This window comes from Arachis duranensis, unplaced genomic scaffold (genome assembly GCF_000817695.3).
Source record: "Arachis duranensis cultivar V14167 unplaced genomic scaffold, aradu.V14167.gnm2.J7QH unplaced_Scaffold_5501, whole genome shotgun sequence".
Taxonomy (NCBI): Eukaryota; Viridiplantae; Streptophyta; class Magnoliopsida; order Fabales; family Fabaceae; genus Arachis; species Arachis duranensis.
Genome location: NW_026264955.1, coordinates 20,245 through 46,143, shown reverse-complemented (window position 1 = coordinate 46,143; position 25,899 = coordinate 20,245). Strand labels below are relative to the sequence as shown.

At 33.9% G+C, this 25,899-nt stretch overlaps 1 protein-coding gene across 1 annotated transcript in view; it reads left to right on the top strand.

The window, feature by feature from the left end:
* Positions 1–19,114: 19,114 nt before the first annotated feature.
* The window catches only part of LOC107494967 (protein JINGUBANG), a 19,495-nt gene continuing 12,710 nt past the window's right edge, over positions 19,115–25,899 (top strand). Inside the window, exons 1-3 of the mRNA XM_052256647.1 lie at positions 19,115–19,288; positions 19,379–19,399; positions 20,059–20,421. Of these exons, the coding sequence (XP_052112607.1) occupies positions 19,115–19,288; positions 19,379–19,399; positions 20,059–20,421 (558 nt within the window). The remainder of the gene's footprint in view (positions 19,289–19,378; positions 19,400–20,058; positions 20,422–25,899) is intronic.

Sequence of the window (25,899 nt, the reverse complement as noted above, 5' to 3'; positions counted from 1 at the left end):
AGGAATTAAACAAGCATGCAAGGAATTAAATAAAAAGCAATTAAAGCAACAAAAATGGAATTCAAAGTGGCAAAAAGAAACTCTTGGCAAGGGTTGGGAATTAAGGATTCATATCCTAATCATAAACTACAAACATGGTAATTGCATAGAATTAATCCCAATTAGTCAATCCTAACATCGAGAATAAGTCAAAAGCGCATAATTGATCTTAATCCACAAGTCCTAATCAACTCACTAATTAACTTAGTGAAAGAATAGTGTTAGTGGAAGCCAAACCAACTAACAATCCTAACACAATATGGAATGGACATCTATGACTCGAGTCACCTAATTATCCAATTTCAAGTTAAGAGTGTGAAAAACTATGCAAAAATTATAAGAGACATTTTATCAAACACCTAGCATGCATAAAAGAGAAATAATGATAAATTGCCATGAAAATAAAATCTACACTATCAATTTTAATGAAACCAAAATTGACAAGTGTTCATAAACTAAATAAAGTGGCAAAATTGAGAAAATAACAAAAAAAATTAAGAAGATGAAGGCAAGAAAACATGAAAACATAAATGAAACTATACTAAAATAAGAATTAAAGAAAAAAATTAAAAAGAAATTAAACTAAGAACCTAAATTCTAGAGAGAAGAGGAAGCTTCTCTCTCTAGAGAAACTAGCTAAAACATGTTAAAATCTTAATCTAATTGCTCCCTCCTTCATCCCTCTTTAATTTGGCTTGAAATAATTTCAAAAATGAGTTGAATTGGGCTTAGAAATCCCTAAAAATCGCCCCAGCGTGTTGCAATTAATGAGCTCACTTGCCTGCACTCGTGCGTACGCACAACCTATCATGTATATGCACGGTTGCATATCTTCAAAATGTGCGTACATATGGATGCTGAAAGCTTCCAAACTCCATTTCTTTGTGATTTTTTCTTTTTTGCATGCTTTTTCCTTATTTCTTCAATCATACTTGCCTTAAAAACCTAAAATTACTCAACAAATATATCAAGACATCAAATGGAATTAAAGTGAATAAAATTTAGTAATTATAAGACCTAAAAAGTATATTTTCACTTTCAAACACAATTTAAAAAAAATCATAAAATTATACTATTTTAATAGATAAATACAAAAAAAATCAATAAAATCCATTTAACTAAACCAAATAAATACTATAAAATGTGAATTTATCAATCGAGCCAATTTGTTAATTTGCTCGTTATAGGTTGGAAAAAGAACTCTTGAAATTAACGCTTGTTGGTTGGTAATTCGGAATTACCTCTCGATTTAATTGGGAATTTAATGTAGATATTGTATATAATAATTTTCTTATTTATCATAAAATTTTATGGTAGTAGCTTCATGTACATTTGATGTTCTGTTTTGGTTAGTGTTTTGCTTTATGGTTGTGTTAGTTATTTATTTATTTTTTTCTTGCAAATGCTTTTCCCGCTTAACAGTTAGGTAGGAATAGTTTAAGAGAGACGTGATTCTGGTTTGATTTTCTTATTGATCATTGTGCATGGGTTTCGGATAATCTATACGAGTCCTGCTTGCAAATTAAAGCACGGTTTTAATATGTTAAAAATAATATTTTAATATTATTTTGTCGAGTAATAATGTAATATAAAATAATTTAATTATTTTGTATTTTGTAATTAAAATTAAATAATATTTTAATATACATTTTTTAATATTATAAAAATTTTACTGCATAATAATTTATCTTAATAAATAAAAATATTATTGTATAATATTTTTATAATATTTTTTATTTTCTAATAAAACTAATGATTTTTAAAAAAATGGTGTATCTAATACTTACTGTTATAAAATAACCAAATAAATAAATAAGAAAGATGTAACAAATAAAATAAAAAAAATATAATTAGAGAAAGAGAGAGAGAAAAGAGTGTTTTATTGCTTTTGTATTTTCTTGTCTTAGATCATACTTTCATAGGCATATATAAGTTTGCTTTTCAAACCACATTTATTTTGCTTCATTCTAAGGACTTGTTCCTTTCAACATAGAAAATGGGTTGCCCATAAATGGACATCCATTCTTATTCTATCCTAGTTATAACACTCTTTTTGAATGTCCATTTAGGATTATACCTCGTTAAAACCTTAATAAAGAAAAACCCAATGGGAAAAAACTTTAGTGAAGGAAAAAGAGTACAATATCCTTTGTGATAGAGACTGCCTCATTAAAAACCTTGTCAAGAAAAACCTAATGAGAAAAAACCTGACCAAGGGAAAAAGAGTATAGTCTCCCCTTCTTGCCGACATCATTTAATGTCTCAAAATCGACGCATCCCAATCTCATGTACCAATCTTTCAAAGGAGGATTTTGGGAGTGACTTTGTAAATAAATCTGGCAGATTATCACTTGAGCGGATCTATTGGACATCCAATTGTCCCTTGATTTTAAAGATCATGAGTGAAGAAGAATTTGGGAGAAATATGCTTTGTTCTATCACCTTTGATATATCTGCCTTTAAGTTGAGTAATGCATGCTGTATTATCTTCAAACAGGACAGTTGGAGCTATTTTATGGTCAATCAGTCCACATGATGACAGAATATATTGGATCAAACTCCTGAGCCAAAAACACTCGCGACTAGCTTTATGTATCGCGAGTATTTCAGCATGATTAGAGGAGGTTGCTGCTATCATCTATTTTGTGGACCTCCGTGATATAGCTGTACCACCATATGTGAATAGATATCCTGTTTGAGATCTCCTTTTATGTGGATCAGACATGTATCCAGCATCTGCATAGCCAACTAATTGTGACTTGGATCCATAGGGATAAAACAATCCCATATCAACCGTTTCATGAAGATATCGAAAGATTTGTTTGACTCCACTCCAATGTCTTCTGGTTAGAAAGGAACTATATCCTATTAGTAAATTCACAGCAAATGATATATTGGGTCGTGTATTATTAGCAAGATACATTAGCGCTCCAATGGCACTAAGATATGGTACTTCAGGACCAAGAATATCTTCATTCTCTTCTTTAGGATGGAATTGATCCTTCTCCACATCCAAAGATCTTACGATCATTGGGGTACTCAAGGGATGTGACTTATCCATATAAAATCTTTTCAAGATCTTTTCTGTGTATGTCGTTTGATGAATAAAGATCCCATTTTTTGTATGCTCGATCTGCGGGCCGAGACAAAATTTAGTCTTTCCAAGATCTTTCATCTCAAACTCTTCTTTTAGAGTTTTTATAATTGTTGCAATCTCTTCAGGAGTTCCAATGATATTTAAATCAGCAACGTACACAGCAATTATAATGAATCCAGATGCAGTTTTCTTTATGAAAACACACGGACATATATCATCACTTTTTAATCCATTTTTGGCTAAATACTCAGTAAGACGATTATACTACATTCGTCCAGATTGCTTTAGACCATATAAAGATCTTTGTAATTTAACTGAGTATAACCCTTACGAATATTCATTGCATAGTTTAGATATCTTCAGTCCTTCAGGAACTTTTATATAGATATCACGATCTAATGAGCCGTATAAATAGGCTGTTACCACATCCATTAAATGCATATGCAGTTTATGATATGCAGATAAACTGACCAAATAACGCAATATTATCGCATCCACTACAGGGGAATACGTTTCTTCATAATCTATATCGGGCCTTTGTGAAAAATCTTGTGCCACAAGTCGGGCTTTGTAGCGCACAACTTTATTTTTCTCATTTCATTTTCTCACAAATACCCATCGGTATCCAACAGGTTTTACATCTTCTGGTGTACGGACTACAGGTCCGAAGACTTCACGTTTTGCAAGTGAGTTTAATTCAACGTTCATGGCTTCTTTCCATTTTGGGCAATCATTCTTTTGTCGACATTCTTCGACTGATCTTGGCTCAAGATCCTTACTTTCATGCATGATATTTAATGCCACATTATATGCAAATATTTCATTGACAATTGTCTTATTTCGGTCCCATTTCTTTCCTGTAAAGACATAATTTATCGAGATCTCACCATTTTCACAATTTTCAGGTACCTAAACGTCTTCTGGCATTAAAACTATATCAGAATTTTGGACAACTGCAGGTGTCTCTACTATGTCTTTTTCAACAGGAATCGTATTTATCTCTTTTCTTTTTCAATGATTTTTATCTTTTTCAACAGGAATCGATAGGCCTGCCACGCTTCTGGTGTGAATTTGCTTCAGTGGCTACTTGTCCTACTGGGACATCAATTCGAATTAGGGCATTTTCTGGGGCATTTTCCGCTGGTATATATGACTTGGTTATCCTCTTTGTATCGGAAAATGCATCAGGCAATTCATTTATTATTCTTTGTAAATGTATAATCTTTTGAACTTCTAGTTCACATTGCCCTGATTGAGGATCTAAATGCATCAAGGATGATGCATTCCAATTAAGTTCCTTTTTAGGAAGATTATTCTCTCCCCATAATGTTGAAAATTTTGATTCATCAAAATGACAATACGCAAGCCAGGATTTGAATACATCTCCAATTTGTATCTCAAGATACCTCACTATAGAGGGAGAATCATATCCAACATATATTTCCAATTTTCTTTGGGGTCCCATTTTGGTGCGATTAGGTGGTGCAATAGAAACATATAGGTAGCGTTTGTTTGTAGAGACACGACGGAACAGGACACTAAGACAAAGACAATAGGACAGAGACATTAAAAATTATGTTTTGTGTATCGTGTTTGGATACGATGGATATGACACTAATGTAATGTCCAGTATTATGTTTGGATACACATGGACAAGACTAAAATATTATATGAAATGACTAAAATAGCCATGTGATTCCAAAATTTCTAGTATAAACTAGTTTAATAAAGAATGAGAGTACATAGGAGTACAGACAGTAGGAACTTGAAAAAAATATTTGAAGCAGTCAAAAATTTTAATAAAAAATTATATAATAGTATTTATATTAAAATAAAATTTATAAATATAATTATTTTTTTTAATTTATTATTAATATGTAGGAATACATATGGTTAATATTAACAAAAAAAATCTGAGTTTGATTAATAAAAAAATTTATTTAGGTTAATAAGCCAAATTAATTTTAAATACAAAATCAGTTTTAAAAAAGAATCCATTTTTACATGAAAAAAATAGTTTTTACACATAAAAATCTATTTTTATTTAGAAAACCAATTTTTTTATCTAAAAAATGATTTTTCTTTAAATTATATAAAATCAATTACAACTTATAAATTATTTTTTAGCATTTTAAAATATCAATTTTATCTTTATAATATTTATCTTTTAAAAGTCTCAAGACTAATTATTTTTGTTATTATTTTTATTACAAATCAAATAATATAATATAAGGTTAAAATGATGTTGAAGTAAGAATGATAAGAAAAAAGAAATTAGTCAGTCCAATAAAAATTTCTATAAAAAAGAGAAAGTACCTAAAGAAAAAAAGAGAAAGAAGGAAAACGTAGAAATAGAAAAAGAGCATGGAGAAAAAAAAAGTACTTTCTGAGAACAACGCAAAATAGAAAAAATAAGAAGGGGTAACAGTGGAATAATAAAAAATAGCACCATGGACAAAAAAGAAAAAAATTCATAAAAACAGTCTGTGTCCCTCTTCCAAATCCCGTGTCCATCATTGTCCTTCGTAAAAGAGTGGACACAAAAGTATATAAAACTGTCCCAAAGATAATATGTTCAGTGTCCATGTCTTTGCTTCCAAACGCTTTTTAAAGATGTGCTGTCCATATCTCTGTGTCCTGTCTCCAAAAACAAACGCTACCATATTGCACACCCAAATATTCTGAAATGGGAAATATTTGGCTACTGGGCAAATGCTAATTTCATATGAGAGAGCTGATGGTAACTCGTTGGCCTTAAACGAATAAGTGCTGCGGCATTTAAAATAGCATGCCCCAAATCGAGGTTGGGAGATTTGTTCTCATAAGTAAGGGTCTAGCAATCAATTAGAGGCATTTAATAAGTGATTCTGTTAACCCATTTTGTGTGTGAACATGAGCTATTGGATGTTTAACACTTATTCCATTAGGCATACAATAAGCATCAAAAGCGTGGGAAGTAAATTCACCAACATTATCAAGACAAATTGCTTTGATTGGATTTTCTAAAAATTGTGCTTTTAATCGAATAATTTGAGCCAGTAATCTCACAAACGCCAGGTTGCGAGAAGACAATAAGCACACGTGTGACCATCTCGAAGATGCGTCTTATTAGGACCATAAAATATCTAAAAGATCCACATGGTGGATGAATAGGTCCACATATATCGCCTTGAATCCTTTCTAGGAATTCAGGGGACTCAAATCCAATCTTTATTAGTGATGGCCTTAAAATTAACTTCCCTTGAGAACATGCAGCACAACAAAATTCACTAGATTTAAGAATCTTCTGGTTCTTTAGTGAATGTCCATGGGAGTTTTCAATAATTCTCCGCATCATGGTTATTCCCAGATGACCTAATCGGTCGTACCAAGTAATGAATTCATTTGGGCTGGTAAACTTCTGGTTTACAGTGGCATGTGATTCAATTGTAGTAATCTTGGTATAATATAACCTAGATGAAAGTAAGGATAATTTTTCTAATATAACCTTTTTATTTAAATCATGAGTTGTGATACATAAATACTCATGATTTCCCTCATTCATTGTTTCAATATGATATCCATTTCGGCGAATATCTTTAAAACTCAACAAGTTCCTCAGAGACTTGGTAGATAATAGTGCATTTTTTAATACAAATTTGGTTCCTCCAGAAAACAAATTTATAGCTCTTCTGGAGCCTTCTATCACATTGTCCGAGCCAATAATAGTATTAACATACTCTTCTTTTGGTACAAGATGGATAAAATATATATTACTTTTAAGAATAGTGTGTGAACTTGCACTATCCGCAAGGAAAATATCTTCACAATATGTCCTTGCTATTTTTTTCAAAAACAAATAATAAAAATAATAATAAAATAAGTAAAAGTACATGCATAGTAAAATTATTCACATGAATACTTAACAAACACACATATTAAACTATTTCGTCATTGATCAAATGGCCAATATTTCCTTCAAGATCCTCAAAGAAATTAGATACATCATAATGAGTGGTGGAATTTTCATAATTTGAAACAAAATTTGTTTTCTTTTCTTTGCCATCCCTTTTCAAGGATGCTTGATGGTGCACGAAATTGTGATCTCTAATAATGGCATTCAACTTGGTGTGCGCATCTACTAACTCAGCACTTTCTTCACAACTTCGCACAACTAACCAGCAAGTGCACTGGGTCGTCCAAGTAATAAACCTTACGTGAGTAAGGGTCGATCCCACGGAGATTGTTGGTATTAAGCAAGCTATGGTCATCTTGTAAATCTCAGTTAGGCGGATAATAAATGGTTATGGAGATTTCGAATAATAATAATAAATAAATAGAAAATAAAGATATAAATACTTATGTAAATTATTGGTGAGAATTTCAAATAAGTGTATAGAGATGCTTTGTCCCAATTGGATCTCTGCTTTCCTACTGCCTTCCTTCAATCCTTCTTACTCCTTTCCATGGCAAGCTATATGTAGGGCATCACTGTTGTCAATGGCTACATCCCATCCTCTCAGTGAAAAAGGTCCAAATGCTCTTATCACAGCACGGCTAATCATCTGTTGATTCTCAATCATGTTGGAATAGAATCCATTGATTCTTTTGCGTTTGTCATCACGCCCAACAATCGCGAGTTTGAAGCTCGTCACAGTCATTCAATCCCTGAATCCTACTCGGAATACCACAGACAAGGTTTAGACTTTCCGGATTCTCATGAATGCCGCCATCAATTCTAGCTTATACCACGAAGATTTTGATTAAGGAATCCAAGAGATATGCGTTCGGTCTAAGGTAGAACGGAAGTGGTTGTCAGTCACACGTTCATAAGTGAGAATGATGATGAGTGTCACGGATCATCACATTCATCATGGTGAAGTGCAACGAATATCTTAGAACAGGAATAAACTGAATTGAATAGAAAATAGTAGTAATTGCATTGAAACTCGAGGTACATCAAAGCTCCACACCCTTAATCTATGGTGTGTAGAAACTCCACCGTTGAAAATACATAAGTGATGGTCCAGGCATGGCCGAATGGCCAGCCCCCATGAACGTGATCAAAGGATCATAAGGTAATCCAAAAATAATCCAAAGATGTCTAATACAAATAGTAAAATATCCTATTTATACTAGACTAACTACTAGGGTTTACAGAAATACGTAATTGATGCAGAAATCCACTTCCGGGACCCACTTGGTGTGTGCTTGGGCTGAGCTTGAGCTTTACACATGCAGAGGCTTCTTTTGGAGTTGAACGCCAAGTTGTAACGTGTTTTTAGCGTTTAACTCTGGTTCGTGACGTGTTTCTGGCGTTTGACTCCAGAATGCAGCATGGAACTAGCGTTGAGTGCCAGTTTGCGTCATTTAATCTCGAATAAAGTATGGACTATTATATATTGCTGGAAAGCTCTAGATGTCTACTTTCCAACACCGTTAAGAGCGCGCCATTTGGAGTTATGTAGCTCCAGAAAATCCATTTCGAGTGCAGGGAGGTCAGATTCCAACAGCATCAGCAGTCCTTTGTCAGTCTTCTTATCAGAGTTTTGCTCAGGTCCCTCAATTTCAGCCAGAAAATATCTGAAATCACAGAAAAACACACAAACTCATAGTAAAGTCTAGAAATGTAAATTTAGCATAAAAACTAATGAAAACATCCCTAAAAGTAGCTGGATCCTACTAGAAACTATCTAAAAACAATGCCAAAAAGCGTATAAATTATCCGCTCATCACTTGATAAAGATCAACTAGGTGCCTTAGGGTACGATAGGCACGTGACCAATGGCTCTTTCCACTACAACGAAAGTATTTATCTTCATTTGATTTACTTTGCCCATTGTTTCTTTCTTTATCCCACTTCTGGTGAGATCCTTTGTGAACATAATTCCTTTTTCTTCCATAATTTTTCTCGTTATTAAAACTTTACCATTTACCTCTTCTAAGGTAATGATTTTTCGCATTTTCTTCAGGAAATGGGCGGCAGCAACTGGGCGCGCTTCATGATTTCTCAAAAGTAACTCATTGTTGCGTTCAGCAACAAGAAGGCAAGAAATTAACTCAGAATATTTTGAAATTCTTTTTCTCGATAATGCTGCTGCAGGAGCACATTCGAGGCATGGAAGGTCAAGAAAATTTTCTCTAACATATCAGGCTTGAGGAAATATCACCGTCTTTTTATGATTATACCTTTTTTCAAGGTCTTTCCACAGATCTGCAGGATCCTTTAATGTCATATATTCATTTTTCAATCATACGTCAAGATGATGTCGAAGGAAAATCATGGCTTTGACTATATCCTTCTAGGATGTATTATTTTCAGCCTTAATGGTATCTCCAAGATCCATTGAATCAAGATGGATTTTAGCATCTAACGTCCATGATATATAATTGTTTCCAAATATATCAAAAGCATTATATTCAAGATGAGAGAGTTTCAACATAATGAAAATTTGTTACCTGGAGTCTTCCTAAAATTTTGTTAGAGCTTCATGCTGATAACGTATTATAAAATAACTAAATAAATAAACAAGGAAGAGGTAACAAATAAAATAAAATAAATATAATTAGAGAAAGAGAGAGAAGAGTGTTTTATTACTTTTTGTATTTTTTTGTCTCAGATCATATTTTTATAGGCATACATAGGTTTATTTTTCAAACCACGTTTATTTTGCTTCATCTTAAGAATTTGTTCCTTTCAACATAGAAAATGAATTGCCCATAAATAAACATCCATTCTTATCCTATCCTAATCACAACACTTACAAAATTATTGAGCTATTTCATATAGTTAGTGAAGTTAATTTTCAAAGTCAACTCTAACAATGTCTCTACCGTAATGTCAAATAACAACTTAACAGACATAAAAGAATAGCAACAAAAACAAAGAAAAAACATTAGTCGGATAGACGGATACATTAGCCTGCTATACTTTAATATATATTCAATTATTTAAGTTTGGATTGTGGAGATCAGATTTGGTTTTGAAAAGGATATCTTACAGAAAATCATATATCCTGTCCAACAATAATAATGATAAAAAAAATAAAACGTTATACATATTAGAAGAGACACAAAAATAACTAATTAAGAGGACCGAATTCTCTAATTCTTATACTATGTTATACACCGCTGTACTATCCCTAATCCTAAACATTAAACAACACTAAACTCTTATTAAGTTATTAGTTAAGACCTAATATGAGTAAGATGTCAATGTTATTGGCCTTAGACACACTTTAATTCTACTGTATTGACATTTAAATTTATTTAATTTCTTTAATTATGATCAAGTCAGTTTAACACTTAATATTTAATAAGAAAGCTATAATAATACAAGAAAAGAAAGTTTTTGATAAAAATAATATTTTATTACTCAAGTGTTTGTTATAAATGACTTATATATTTACAATTTAAATTGTTGTTCCTGTATATAGCCATTTATCTCTTCAATGAACGACTATGATTTAATCTAATCAATGGTTTAGATAGAGTATCTAGAACTTTTATTATAAATATTTAACATATAAGATTTCTCTAAATACTTCTAAATTATTCTTCACTACTCTTCATACTTCTGTATATATCCAAATTTTTCTAGAAAACTCTATGACCTTCCAGAGTCTTCTAAAACTTTCTAGGATATTTAAAGACCTTCCAGGACATTCTAGACTCATCCAAAGTATTCTCAAAAACTCCATAATACAGTACAAATATTGTTAAATGTAATATCCTAAAATTTACCGTGATATTCTTCCTCACCTATTGTGCAGAAGTTCTCGTTGCGTTTTGTTCTAGTGCTCTAGGTATTCTTAAAATTGCCACAAATCTTCAGAGTTTTCCAACTAACCTCTATTATTAGGATTCATTTCTATTTGATCAAGTATTAAATACTTTTGTAGTACTCCTCTTTGAATCAAAACCCGATTAGTTAGGATTTTTTTGATCTCTTTATTAAATGGTCTAATCACCACAGGTGGAGCACGACTTGAGTCATCTCTACTCAGTTCATCTTGGTCCTCATGATATGACTTAAGCATACTCACATGAAAGACTGAATGAATCTTCATAGAGGGAGTGAATTGTACTTTATAAGATACCTTGCCAACATGTCCAATGATCTCAAATGACCTTTCATATTTGCATATTAAGCCTTATGAACTTTACAAAAGGTTTTGAATTATTGTGGAAGAAGTTTAATGATTACCTTATTTCCCAATGGATAACTAGCATGCCTCCTCTTTTTATCTACCCATTTCTTCATCCTCTTAGCGGCTTTGTTAAGATAATTAAGAACGTATAACATCTGCTTGTTCTTCCCAAGACTTAACCATGTGATAAGCTCCAGGGATCTTCTCTAAGTAAGAGGAAGAAAGAGAGTGTTGTGTAAGCAGTTGTTGTCCAGTCACAATCTTGATTGGACTTTTTCCTGTGGATTCGCTCTTTTGTAGATTATATGAGAACTGAGCAATGTCCAAAAATTTTGTCCAATCCTTCTGATTAGCGCTAACAAAATGTCTTAAGTAACACTCGAGTAAGGCATTCACTCTCTCAGTTTACCCATCAGTTTGAGGATGAAAACTAGTTAAGAAGTGAAGCTTTGATCTAAGAAGTTTGAATATCTTTATCCATAATCGTCTTGTGAAGCATAAATCTCGATCATTGATGATGCTCTTAGGTAATCCTAAATATTTCACAAAAATCTTAAAGAATAGTCATACGGCTTCCTCTATAGTACAATCAATAAGGGCTAGTATAAAAGTATCATACTTCGATAATCGATGCACTATGACAAGGATAGATCCAAACCCGTCGAACTTTGGTAAGATAGAGATGAAATCTAGAGAGACACTTTCTGACAGTCGCTCAAGCGGAGGTAGAGGTTCCAACAACCCACTTGGTGCCTTGTTTTCAATCTTTTCTTATTGACACACAAAACAAATCTTCACATAAATCTCCACTTCATGTAGAATTTGAGACCAATAATAGGAAGACTCAATGAGTACCAATTTTTATCGTTGGTCTTAGTGACCATCCCACTTGGTGTCGTGACATTTCTTCACCAATTTTCTCCTCATATTTTTTTACTTAAGAATGTATAATCATCTTTATTTTTTATAGAGAAGGTTATCCTCTAGCAAAAATCTTTTGGTCTTATCTTTTCTAGACAAATCTAACAATTTCTTGACTAATAGGTCATGTGCAACCCATCTTTGATGATACGCACAATATCTCTTTTGACTATGGAAATAGTTATCAACTTAGCCTTGCAGCTTAATGCATCTGCTATCACTTTAGTCTTGCCTAGCTTGTACTAAAATTATAAATCAAACTCAGCTAAGAAATCTTGTTACGTAGTTTGTATGGGGCTTAACTTCTTCTGAGTTTGGAAGTAGCTTGTAGCCACATTATTTGTCTTGACGATGAAGTGTGAACCAAATAAGTAGTGGCGCCAAGTTCTCAAATAAAGCACCACTGCAATCATCTCCTTTCTCAAATAAACCAAAAAAATGTCTTTCTTGCATTAGAACCCCTCCAATAGCATAGTTAGAAGCATCAGTGTGGACTTTAAAAACCTTTAAGTAGTCGAGCAATGCCAATATTGGTCCTTCAGTGATAGCAGGCTTCGATTCATCAAAGACTTTCTAACACTCCTCTAACCATTCTCAAGATTAATTCTTCTTGAGAAGATCGGTTAACAGTGAAGCCTTGGCAGAGTATGCTTTGATAAACTTTCGATAGTAATTAGTCAACCCAAGAAATGACCTCAATTTAGATACCTTGTTTGGTGGCTCCCATTTTTTGATAGCCTTCAACATTTCTTGATCTTTGCAGAGAGTTTTATCTCTTATGATGAGTCCCAAGAAGTGGGCATTGTCCTTTATGAAGGAACACTTTTCTTTCTTTACATATAGGTTATTCTTTTGCAAGATCTTAAATACAGTTTATATGTGTTCTACATGTTTCTCCAAAGTATTGCTATACATAATAATGTCATCCAAGTAGATCACTTAAAAGTAAGGTCGAAAGATCTCATTTATCAATGTATAAAAGGTCACAGGAGCATTATTTAAGGTAAAAGGCACTAGGTACGATCCATATCTGATGACACACGTGGTCTTAGGCTCATCACCATTGGCAATCCTCACTTGGTGATATCCTGACTTCAAATCCAGCTTTGAAAACCATTTGGCTCTACAAGTTAATCAAATAAATTGACTATCAAAGGAATGGAGTATTTGTTCTTGATGGGTTATCTTTTTAGTGCTCAATAGTCGAGGCATAGATCCTTGTGTTGTTTCTTTAGCTCGTAAAATTCTAGGAGTGCCATCCTATAAGGTGCTGAGGTAGGCGGCATTGTTCTTGAGTCTAACTCAATCTTTGATCCACCTTTCTCCTATGTGGTTGTTGTTTTGACAACTCGGGAGATATCACAATTTTATCTTCTATTATGAAGGATGATGGAGAGGTATCGTAGTAATAAAAGGAATCTACATATGGTGTTTATTGATTTGGAAAAAGCGTATGATAGGGTGCCAAGGGAGGTCTTATGGAAGGTTTTAGAAAAGAGGAGGGTAAAGATCGCATATATTCATACAATTAAAGACATGAATGATAGTGCCACAACTAGTGTGAAGACTCAAGGTGGTGTAACAGAAGAATTTCCTATTGGTATAGGATTACACCAGGGATCATCCTTAAGTCCATACCTTTTCACATTAGTCTTGGAAGTACTCACATTGCACATCCAAGAGCCTATACCATGGTGCATGCTTTTTGTCGATGATATCGTCCTTATGGGAGAGTCAAGGGAAGACCTAAATAAGAAGTTGGACTTATGGAGAGAAGGTCTAGAAGTGTATGGTCTGTGCATAAGCCGTAGCAAGACAGAATATATGGAATGCAAGTTTAACCTGAGAAGAGAAAACCCTAATATAGAGGTGAAGTTTGGAGAAAACATCCTACGAAAAGTTAAAAGTTTTAAGTATCTTCGGTACATCATACAGGATAATGGAGAGATTGAACATGATGTAAATCATAGGATCCAAGCAGGTTGGTCAAAATAGCAGAGTGCATCTAGTTTTATATGCGATAAAAAAGTGCCTTTAAAACTTAAAGGTAAATTCTATCGCACCGCTATAAGACCGGCTATGCTTTATGGTACGGAGTGTTGGGCGGCTAAAGGGGAGCACGAACATAAGCTAAGTGTGTCAGAGATGAAGACGTTGAGATGGATGAGTGGTCATATGCGATTGGATAAAATAAGGAACGAATATATAAGGGAGAGAGTTGGAGTAGCACCCATTGTGGAAAAGATGGTTGAATCGCGTCTCAGGTGGTTTGGACATGTGAGAAGAAGACCGATAGAATACCCAGTCAGGAGGGTGGATGAGATGGAAGATGGACAAGGGGCAAAAGGTAGGGGAAGACCTAAGAAGATCATCCATGAGGTGGTCAAATGAGAACTACATGTAAACGGTCTCATCCTAGTGGGTCAAGGCTTTGTTGCTGTTGTTGTTGGATATTAACTCCTCTTGTAATAGAGTCAAATATGTCATCTCTCTCTTTTTGAACTCTTTCTTGAGTTGCATAGCGAAAAGTATCGGTGGTCTTTCAAATTTAGAGACTGCAAGGACCATGCATGGAGACCCTTTCTCCATGATACACAGTATGTCGTAGTATAGCATAGGAATTATATTTGTCTTTCTTTGCAAATTAAGCATGATGGTTATCTTAAAATCATCCATGGGTGCTACTAAAAAATCCATAAGACTCTTCTAAAAACCAAGAGTCATCTCAACCCCTTTTTTGCTACTCCCTTAAGAAGTTTACCCTTGGTATTATGGAACCATCCATTTTTTCAATAATATTTACCCCAAGCCTCTTTGCTTCATCAAGCATGATAAAGTTATGTGTAGCACCAGTGTCGATCATAGCCATAACGGGTTTTTCATTGATCAGCGCCTTGACATACATCAAGCATTTCTATTTTATAGGGCCTACCTTATTGCCCTTCACAGTATTCATAAGTTGGACAGATAGAACACATTTAGTCACCTATGACTGAGCCTCTCGTTCATCAGCAATAGATGCCAAAATTTCTAACTTGGGACAGTCCTTCATTTGGTGTGATCTCTTCCACACGAAGTATCCTACTTTGGACATGAAATATATCTTCTTTTTCTCGTACTTTTTTATTTCAAAGTACTTTCCTTCTTCTTTATTTGTGAAATTTTTTTCTTATCTCTTCCACCTTTAGTAGAACTAGGCTTAGAAGATAACTGGGTTTAGAGTCTCTTCGATAATACTCGATGAGTAATTCAGCCACCTTAATGGCTTTATCAACATCCTTAACATTCCTTCTTTGTAATTCTTGCTTTGTCCAAGGTTGGAGTCCATCAATAAAAAAGAACAATTTATCTTCTAATGCTAAAATGAGAATTTGAAGCTTAAGAGTAGTGAATGATGCGTGAGCATCTTTCCTATCTTTTCCTAGTGAATTTGCATTCAATTTGTTGAGTTTAATCAAGAATTAATTATATTTTAGCCACCATGGATGCTACTTTGAGTCGTGCACAATTCTGTTTATTTTAGGTAGTGTTTGGATGGATTTGATGGAGTTTTTGCAGAAAAAGAGAAGGAAGCGAATGATGCTGTCAACCCTGACCTCTCTGCACTCTAACCTAAATAACTCGAGCTAAAGAGGTCCAATTGACATGCTTTCAGTGGCGTTGGAAAGCTAACTTTCAGAGCTTTCCAACGATGTATAATAGTTTATACTTCTTTTCCATCAACTCTGCAAGGGTGGCGCCTAACTTGAGGTTTCTCAAGTTAGGCGCCAAGATCAACTACAGACATGAAACCAAGGCAGCCAAGGCTGCGATCTCAAGTTAGGTGACAGGATAAGAGAAAGGCATCCAAGACACACTGCCAAGGCTGCGCCTAACTTGAGAAATCTCAAGTTAGGCATCAGACACAATATCAACACGCAAATTGGATTTGATGTCTTTAAGTTAGGCGCACTCCACATCTAAGTTAGGCGCAGCACTCAAGCATTCCATGCCATTCCTCACTGCACCCTTCAAGTTAGGAGCAGCCTTTTGCCAAGTTAGGCACCAATATTAATGAGACAAGTGATCCCCATTCATTCTCAAGGCTCACACGGGTTGTTTACTTTTAATTCTGATTAAACTGTATTTTATTTAAAAATAGGAAAAGATATTATTTAGTTTTAGGAAGTATAATTCACATTAATTAGGATTAGATATAAAAGGGAAAAGAACACCCTTTTGGGATCTTCTCTTCTCTTTTACCTCATTTCGCAATTTACAGTTTTTCGAAATCCTAGTTTTTTCTCTGAACCATGAGCAACTAAATCTCCACTGTTAAGGTTAGAAGCTCTGTCTATTGTATGGATTGATACTATTACTTTTCTATCTTAATTCATCTACTGATTTATATTTCAAGAATTATTTTCGTTTTTTATCTTATGAATTTGGGTGGAACGGAAGTATGACCCTTGTTCTAATTGAGTTCTTGTATAATTTGGAAAAGCTCTTTACTTAAACAACAGTTTGAAAATAATTTCTCCTAAATTTCTAATTATCTGGACTTAACGGGATACATGACATATAATTCTCTTATATTGGGTAATTAGGGTATCTGTGGTATATAAACTAGAATTAAACTTCACCCTCTAATTGAAATCAAGTGACCAAGGAATTGGCGATTGATGAAGGTTAGAGGAGACTAAAAAGGTCTAAGAAATTAAGGTTTAGTCACATATAGTTTGCCATGAATTGAATCTTGCATGATTAAAATAGTTAGTAAGAAAAGTCAATCTGGAAGATAGATATCTCTAAAACCTTAACTGTTTTCTTCATATATACTTCACCACAATTTACTGTTTGTTTTCTGACTTTCTGAATTACTGTTTGATGCATTTGAACTCTCAACACTCTTTTCTATTTGTCTAACTAAGTAAATCATTCAACCATTATGGCTTAGTCCATCAATCCTCGTGGGAGGTACTACTTGGTACGACCCGGTGCACTTGCCGGTCAGTTTGTGGATTATAAATTCCACACCAGTGAACTCCTTTACGTAATCGCTAATTATACTCTTGTGCTTAAACTCTCTCAACTTCTTCCTTGCTTTTTAGACTACATTCTCAAGTAAGAATTGTCTTTTCAGCTCTCATTTGAAATCTTTCCAAGTGGTTATGTGATGCGTAAGCATCTTTCCTATCATTTCCTAGTGAATTTGCGTATAAATTATTGAATTTAATAAGGAATTAATTATCTTTTAGCCAATAAAGATGCTACTTTGAGTCTTTTGCAATTTTGTTTATTTTAGGTAGTATTCGACTGGATTTGATGGAGTCTCAGCAGCACAAAAAGCAAAGGAGATGGCAGCGAGGAGTGATGCGCATGCGTGACTGACGCGTTCACGTGATTTGGAGATATCCATGGCGACGCGTGCGCGAGACTGACGCGTACGCGTGATTTAAAGATTTGAACAGCAACGCGTGCGCATGACTGACGCGTCCGCGTGACTCGGGAAAAAGACCATCGACGCGTACGCATGACTGATGCATACGCGTGACATGCGCCACGTGCAAAAAAAAATGTAGAAAAATTCCGGGGGCAATTTTTGGGCTGTTTTGACCTAGTTTCCAGCCCATAAAACACAGATTAGAAGCTGCAGAATGGACAAATCAAGTGGTCTCCACCCATCAGCTGAAGACTTGTTAATTAATTCAAATTTTAAATTCAAATATTATTTTTTAGGAAAAGATATGATTTTAGTTTTAGATATTAGATTTTAAATTATTAGGATTAGATATAAAAGGAATGCCAACAGGGTGATTCCAACACAACATTATCCCATTCTATACAAAATTTACATTCCGCATTCCATGAGCAACTAAACCTCCATTGTTAAGGTTAGGAGCTCTGTCTATTTGTATGGATTGATTTTATTGCTTTTTCTATTTTAATTCATGTATGGATTTATAATTTAAGAATTGTTTTCACTCTTCATCTTATGAATTTGGGTAGAACGGAAGTATGACCCTCTTTCTATTTGAGTTTTTGTAAAACTTGGAAAAGCCCTTTACTTGAACAACAGCTTGAAAACATAATCTTCTAAATTTTAATTATCTGGATTTAACGGGATACGTGACATATAATCCTTTTATTTTTGGGTAATTAGAGTTTTTGATCATGCAGCTTCTAATTGGAATTAATTGACCAAGGAATTGGCAGTTAATAAATTTTAGAGGAGACTAGAAAGGTCTAAGGAATTAGGGTCTAGTCACATATAGTTTGCCATAAATTAAATCTTGCATGATTAAAATAGTTAGTAAAAAAAGTTAATCCGGAAAAATAGATAACTCTGAAACCTTAACTATTTTCTCCATATTTTCTTCCCAATTTATTTACTTGCCTTCCTTCAATATTCTTTATATTGTTTAATGTCTTTTATATTGCCCAAACATTACTTTCTGTTTGCCTGACTAAGTCTATCACTCAATTATTGTTGCTTGATCCATCAATCCTCGTGGGATCGACCCTCACTCACCTGAGGTATTACTTGGTACGACCCGGTGCACTTGCCAGTTAGTTTGTGGGTTGTTAAATCACCGCACCAAGTTTTTGGCGCCGTTGCCAGGAATTGATAGTAATTAACAACTATTAGTTGTTTGATTGCTTAGATTAGGCGTTTTATTTTTAATTTTATTTAAATCCAATTTTTTTATATATTTTCGAAAAAAATAAAAATAAAAAATTTAAATAAATATTTTTTCTCTTTACACAAGTTATCTCAATGGGAATTCTCTACACTCTGACGTATAGATTCCCATCTTCTCTTGTTTTTTGTTTGTTTATGCGCAGGAACAGAGACAAAGAACATCTCTTAGACTTTGATCCTGAACCTGAAAGGACTTTCAGGCGACGTTTACAACACGCAAGACTTTACAAGGCTGCAGAACCCACTATGGATCCTAATAATGCTGATAATACCAATGTGGCAAATCCAAATGGGGATGAGCAACAAAGAAGAGTGCTTGGCTCTTATTCTGCTCCTACTGCAGATCTTTATGGAAAAAGCATTGTGGTGCCTCCTATAGCTGCGAACAACTTTGGTTTGAAGCCACAACTGGTCACACTGGTGCAACAAAACTGTCAGTATCATGGTCTTCCCCACGAAGACCCAAATCAGTTTATCTTTAGTTTTCTACATATTTGTGATACTGTGAAGACAAATGGAGTGAACCTAGAGGTATACAAACTCATGCTCTTCCCGTTTACCCTGAGGGATGGAGCAAAGCTATGGCTAGATTCCTGACCCAAGGAGAGTTTGGATACTTGGGACAAGGTTGTTACTGAGTTTCTTACTAAATTTTTCCCACCAAAGAAGCTGATTAAGCTTAGGGTGGAGGTTCATACCTTCAGACAGAAGGATGGTGAAACTCTGTATGAAGCTTGGGAGAGATACAAGCTACTGACTAGGCAATACCCTTCAGACATGTTCTCCAAATGGACACAACTAGACATCTTTTATGAAGGTTTGGTGAAATGTCCAAGATGTGCTTAGATAATTCTGCAGGAGGTTCATTGCACAAGAAGAAGACACCAGAGGAGACTATTGAGCTTATTGAATTGGTTGCTAGCAACCAATACTTGTATTCATCTAACAGGAATCCTGTGAACTCTGAGACCTCTCAGAAGAGAGGCGTGTTGGAAGTAGAAACTCTTAATGCTCTTCTTGCTCAGAACAAGTTTATGTCTCAACAAATAAGTCTACTTACTCAACAGATGGGTGGCATGCAAGTCTCAACTATCAACACCCAAAAACCACCTCAAGAAGCCTCTTATGACATGACAGGTAATTTTGTGCAAAATGATAATTATGATTATGCTCAATTTTCTTCTGAACAGGTCAATTACATGGGGAGTGCTACTAGAAATCCCAACAATGATCCCTATTCTAAGACCTACAATCAGGGGTGGAGAAATCACCCAAATTTTAGGTGGAGAGAGCAACCTCAGAGGCCACAAAATTTTAATCATAATTCTCAGGGTGGTTTTCATCAGAATAATTTTAATAACCACCATTTTCAGTCATCTCAGCAAGTAACTTCTCAGCCCCAACAGAATAATGATTTGGAAGCAATAAAGATAAGTTTTAGACAGGAAACCAGACCATCAATCAATAACTTAGAGATTCAGATGGGTCAATTAGCCACAAAAGTTAATGAAATTGATCAAATGACCACTAATAGCCTTCCTGGTAATACAGTGGTGAATCCAAGAGAGGAATGCAAGGCTATCACCTTGATAAGTGGATAAGTGGCAAGTATGGAAGCACAAGTTGCCGAGGAGCCAGTTGAAAAAGATTGCAAGGTTATTCAACTGAGAAGTGGTAAAGTAGCTGGCTCTGAGACCAAAGTCAATGAAGAGTTAGTTGAAAAATAAGCTCCAAAGGAGAAGAAGGAAGAAGTAGAGCATGCCCCTCCAAAGCGTGCAGACAACCCATTCCCAGACTCTCTTGACACTCATCCTACATTGCCAAAGGCTCCTGAGTACAAGCCTAAGATACCATATCCTCAGAAACTTCAAAAGGAGACCAAGGACAAGTAGTTTTCAAAGTTCTTGGAAGTCTTCCGAAAGTTGCAAATCAATATTCCTTTTGCTGAGGTTTTTGAACAAATGCCTATGTATGTCAAGTTCATGAAAGAGCTGTTGTCAAAGAAGAAGCATTTAAAGGGAGATGAGACAGTAGTCCTGACTAAAGAATGTAGTGCTGTAATACAGAATAACTTGTCAAGGAAGATGTCAGATCCAGGGAACTTTCAAATTCCATGCACCATTGGGAGCACAACCTTTGAGAAAGCCCTATGTGATCTGGGGGCAAGCATAAATCTAATGCTCTTATCTGTGATGAAGAAGCTGCAAATCCAAGAGGCACAACCCACAAAGATAGCATTACAGATGGCAGACAAATCTATGAAGCCTGCATACGGATTAGTGGAGAATATCTTGGTCAAAGTGGGTAAGTTCTTCCTCCCAACAGACTTTGTGATTCTTGACACGGGGGAGGATGAGAATGCCTCTATAATTCTAGGAAGACCATTCCTAGCCACTGGAAGAGCTCTGATTGATGTAGAAGTGGGTGAATTAGTGCTCAGAGTGCATAATGAGCAACTGGTCTTTCATGTTTTCAAAGATGTACATTCAGCAGGTGAAGAAGAGAGGTGCATGCAGACTGAGCTTATTGATCCAACCCTTCAAAAACCCCCTGATGATACACAACAGAATCTGCAGCTCAAACCTCCCTTGGCAACAATCAATAAAATTCCTCCTGACATCAAACCTAAGTTTGGTGTTGGGAATGCATCATCTACCAAGGAGGAGGTTCCCAAAAAGAAGAAAGTACCCATAGGATGGAGAAACAAAAAGATCCCCACTGAAGGTTTCTCCCCAGGAATGAAGGTGGTGTTGACCAGCAATCCAGCATGGGTTTATACAGTAATCAGAATCTTCTCTCTGGAGCATATTGAGCTACATTATGGAGACACAGGAAAGAATTTCAAAGTAAGGGATGAAGAGCTGAGCCCCTATGATCCTCCTCCTTAGAGGAGCTGACCGTCAAGCTAGTGGCGGTAAAGAAGCGCTTGTCGGGAGGCAAGCCGATAATTTCATATCCTTAGCTATTTTTTTTTGTAGTAGTAGTTTTCTAACTTATTTGATTTTTATTGAGTTCTTACTAATTTTCTGATCATGTAGCTATTTTAGAACAGAAATCAGACACTTCAACAAAAAAAAAAGAAGAGAATGAGAAGACCACCCAACGTGCAAGCGTCGCTGACACGTACGCGTCAGAGGGATGTGTGTGAAAAATAAAATTTAACAGAGAGTTGCGTGGGAGTGGCGCAGGAATAATTCCTTTCGCACAAACAAGCCCACACGTGTGCGTCATTGGTGATTTTTGCATTCTACGCCCGCGCGTCATCGACGCGTATGCGTGACTTTGAAAAATGGCGTAAATTATGTGTTTGGTCAGAGAGATGTGCTGGCTTGGGGCTAGAAGTGTGCTAGAAGCACAAAACTTATCCACGCGTACGCGTCTTTGATGTGAGCACATCATTTGCATGAATGGCCATCCACGCGTGCGCGTGAGCATCTTTCCTATTATTTCCTAGTGAATTTGCATCTAAATTGTTGAATTTAATAAGGAATTAATTATCTTTTTGCCAATATAGATGCTACTTTGAGTCTTTTGCAATTTTGTTTATTTTAGGTAGCATTCGGCTGGATTTGATGGAGTCTCTGCAGCATAAGAAGCAAAGGAGATGGTAGTGAGGAGTGACGCACACCCGTGAATGACGCGTGCGCGTGATTTGGAGATATCTATGGCGACGTATGTGCGTGACTGATGCGTACGCGTGATTTAAAGATTTGAACAGCGACGCATCCGCGGGACTCGTAAAAAAGACTATCGACACGTACGCGTGACATGCGCCACGTGCAGAAAAACGCTCGGGGCGATTTCTGGGCTATTTTGACCCAGTTTCCAGCCCATAAAACACATATTAGAAGCTGCAGAATGAACAAATCAAGTGGTCCCCACCCATCAGCTGAAGACTTGTTAATTAATTCAAATTTTAAATTCAAATATTATTTTTGAGGAAAAGATATGATTTTAGTATTAGATATTAGATTTTAAATTATTAGGATTAGATATAAAAGGAATGCCAACAGGGTGATTCCAACACAACATTATCCCATTCTATACAAAATTTACATTCCGCATTCCATGAGCAACTAAACCTCCATTGTTAAGGTTAGGAGCTTTATCTATTTGTATGGATTGATTTTATAGCTTTTTTCTATTTTAATTCATGTATGGATTTATAATTTAAGAATTGTTTTCGCTCTTCATCTTATGAATTTGGCTGGAACGGAAGTATGACCCTCTTTCTATTTGAGTTCTTGTAAAACTTGGAAAAGCTCTTTACTTGAACAACAGCTTGAAAACATAATCTCCTAAATTTTAATTATCTGGATTTAACGGGATACGTGACATATAATCCTTTTATTTTTTGGTAATTAGAGTTTTTGTGGCATATAAACTGGAATTTGATCATGCAGCTTCTAATTGGAATTAATTGACCAAGGAATTGGCAGTTAATGAATTTTAGAGGAAACTAGAAAGGTCTAAGGAATTAGGGTCTAGTCACATATAGTTTGCCATAAATTAAATCCTACATGATTAAAATAGTTAGTAAGAAAAGTTAATCCGGAAAAATAGATAACTCTGAAACCTTAACTATTTTCCCCATATTTTCTTCCCAATTTATTTACTTGCCTTCCTTCAATATTCTTTATATTGTTTAATGTCTTTTATATTGCCCAAACATTACTTTCTGTTTGCCTGACTACGTCTATCACTCAATTATTGTTGCTTGATCCATCAATCCTCGTGGGATCGACCCTCACTCACCTGAGGTATTACTTGGTACGACCCAGTGTACTTGCCGGTTAGTTTGTGGGTTGTTAAATCACCACACCATTATGTTGTAGGTATCCTTTTTCCATATCTATGCCCTTCCTCCTCCACCCTAAAGGAGCATTATTAGAAAGGTAGAAAGGTGTAGTGCGTACCTTTATTGCTTCTTCGACCACCCCATGGCCTTTGAAGTATCTCTTCGTTTGTCATAGGAAATTCTCTACTTCTCGAGTGTTCCTTATGCCCTTGAACTCCTTTGGCTTTGGAAGATCAATATTTGCCGTCTCCCTTATAATAGTAAGTCAAGACTTTGCCATCTCAAATCAAACTCGAGCGTCTTTAAATAGCTTTAAGATATTCTCAAATTTTTCTTCTATTTGGAGCATGCTTTCCTTGAAAGCATCTAATTCTCTCAACACATGAATTTCGAGGGCCTCTTTGTGATGCTCTATCTTTTGGAAGCACTCATCCATAGAGGATAGATCATTCTCTAACAAGAAAACTCTCTTTTATAAGAAGTTGGAGTCTTTACCTCTAAACTCACTTGAAAAACGTACCTTAATTTTTTATTCATTTATTTTTTAACTAATGAAAAGTAATTTTTTTTTTTTTAATTGAGCGGTTGTCAACATATGACTTCAAAGTCATAAATTCAAACAGTAAAATCTATCAAACTACTACTAATGCAATTATTAAATTAAATAAAAATATTATTTATATACTAAAATCAGTCACTAATATGTTTGTGTATAAATATAGGTGTAGTTTAATTTTTTTAATATATATTTATATTTTAACATATATTTTATACTGATAACTAATTTTAATGATTAATTTTAATATATATGTAACATAACTCTTAATTAAACCGTTTGTATTGTATTTTGTAAGTGTTTAATAAAAAATTAATAAAATTTTATTATTTATATAATTATTTTGATAAAATAATTAAAAATATATAAAATTAAAATTAAATTGAGACTAAGTATTAAAATTATAAATTTTATATTTAATCTCAAATTACTATTTATAACTTATAGTCTCATAAATGCGATATTTTGTAAAATCTAAAATAAGATTAAAATGAAAGTTAATATTAAAATTGCTCTTATGTATAGTACTGCCTTTTATATTTTGACTAATGAATTATAGTCTGTACTGTTGATAGCTCGCTAGAAAGGGCAATTGATGATTAATTTGTATAAATGTAGTAGTTATCTTTTAATTACGTGTCTCATCGTTTGAAGTTGAAGCCCCCTATTTAATTTATCGTCATCATCTTCCTCCAAAGTCCAAACAATGTGCTTACAACTTACATGATAATAAATACTATAGAATATAACCCTTTCCCCGCCCCCCTCCCTCAGCCTCTACTAACATCAAAAATTTTTTCTAGAGTATATAAAATAATTACTATATTATTATTATATTATAGATTAAAATTCACTAATTAGAAATAAATAATTTTTTTATAACAAGATGTAGTGTAACAAAATATATATAATAATAATTAATTTTTAAAAAATTCTGAAAAAATAGTTTTTTCTAATAAAGTGTTATTAGAAAATTAATATTATAAAAGCTAATTTCAACCAATATGATATAACAAGTTATTAAATATATTTAATACAAAACACATTGAATATAAATTTTTATTGAGTTTAAATTTTAAATAATTGTTAATTGAATTTCGAATATTTTTATTTTAAAGAGTTAGAATATTTTAATATCATCTTTTTCGTATATTTTTAATTGAGTCTTTGATTTTTTAAATTATAAACATTATTTATAATTAAGAATAATATTTTAATACCACCGATTAGTCACACATATAAAAATACCAAACAATTCTATTGTCATCATTATAATTTAACTTTATAAACTATACAATACAATGAAACTATATATAAGTAATATAACTAAATTTTATCTACATTTGTAGTCACATTTCATAAATAATATAATTAAATTATATTTATGTTTATAATTAAAATATAAATAAAAATATAAAAAATAATTATCATGATGATTAATTTTTTCGTTCATAATTTTTTATTATTTTTGTTGTGAAAAGTTTAATTATTTTAATAATCAATTATTTTTTAAAAAGATAATTGAATAACACAAAAAAATATTATTTAAGAGTAATTTACTTATATATGATTAAAAAATAATTGAATAATTATATACGGTAAAAAATTAATATTATTAAAAGATAAAATTAAAATTTATTGTAAAACTAAAAATAAAATTAAAAATCATGCTTTTTT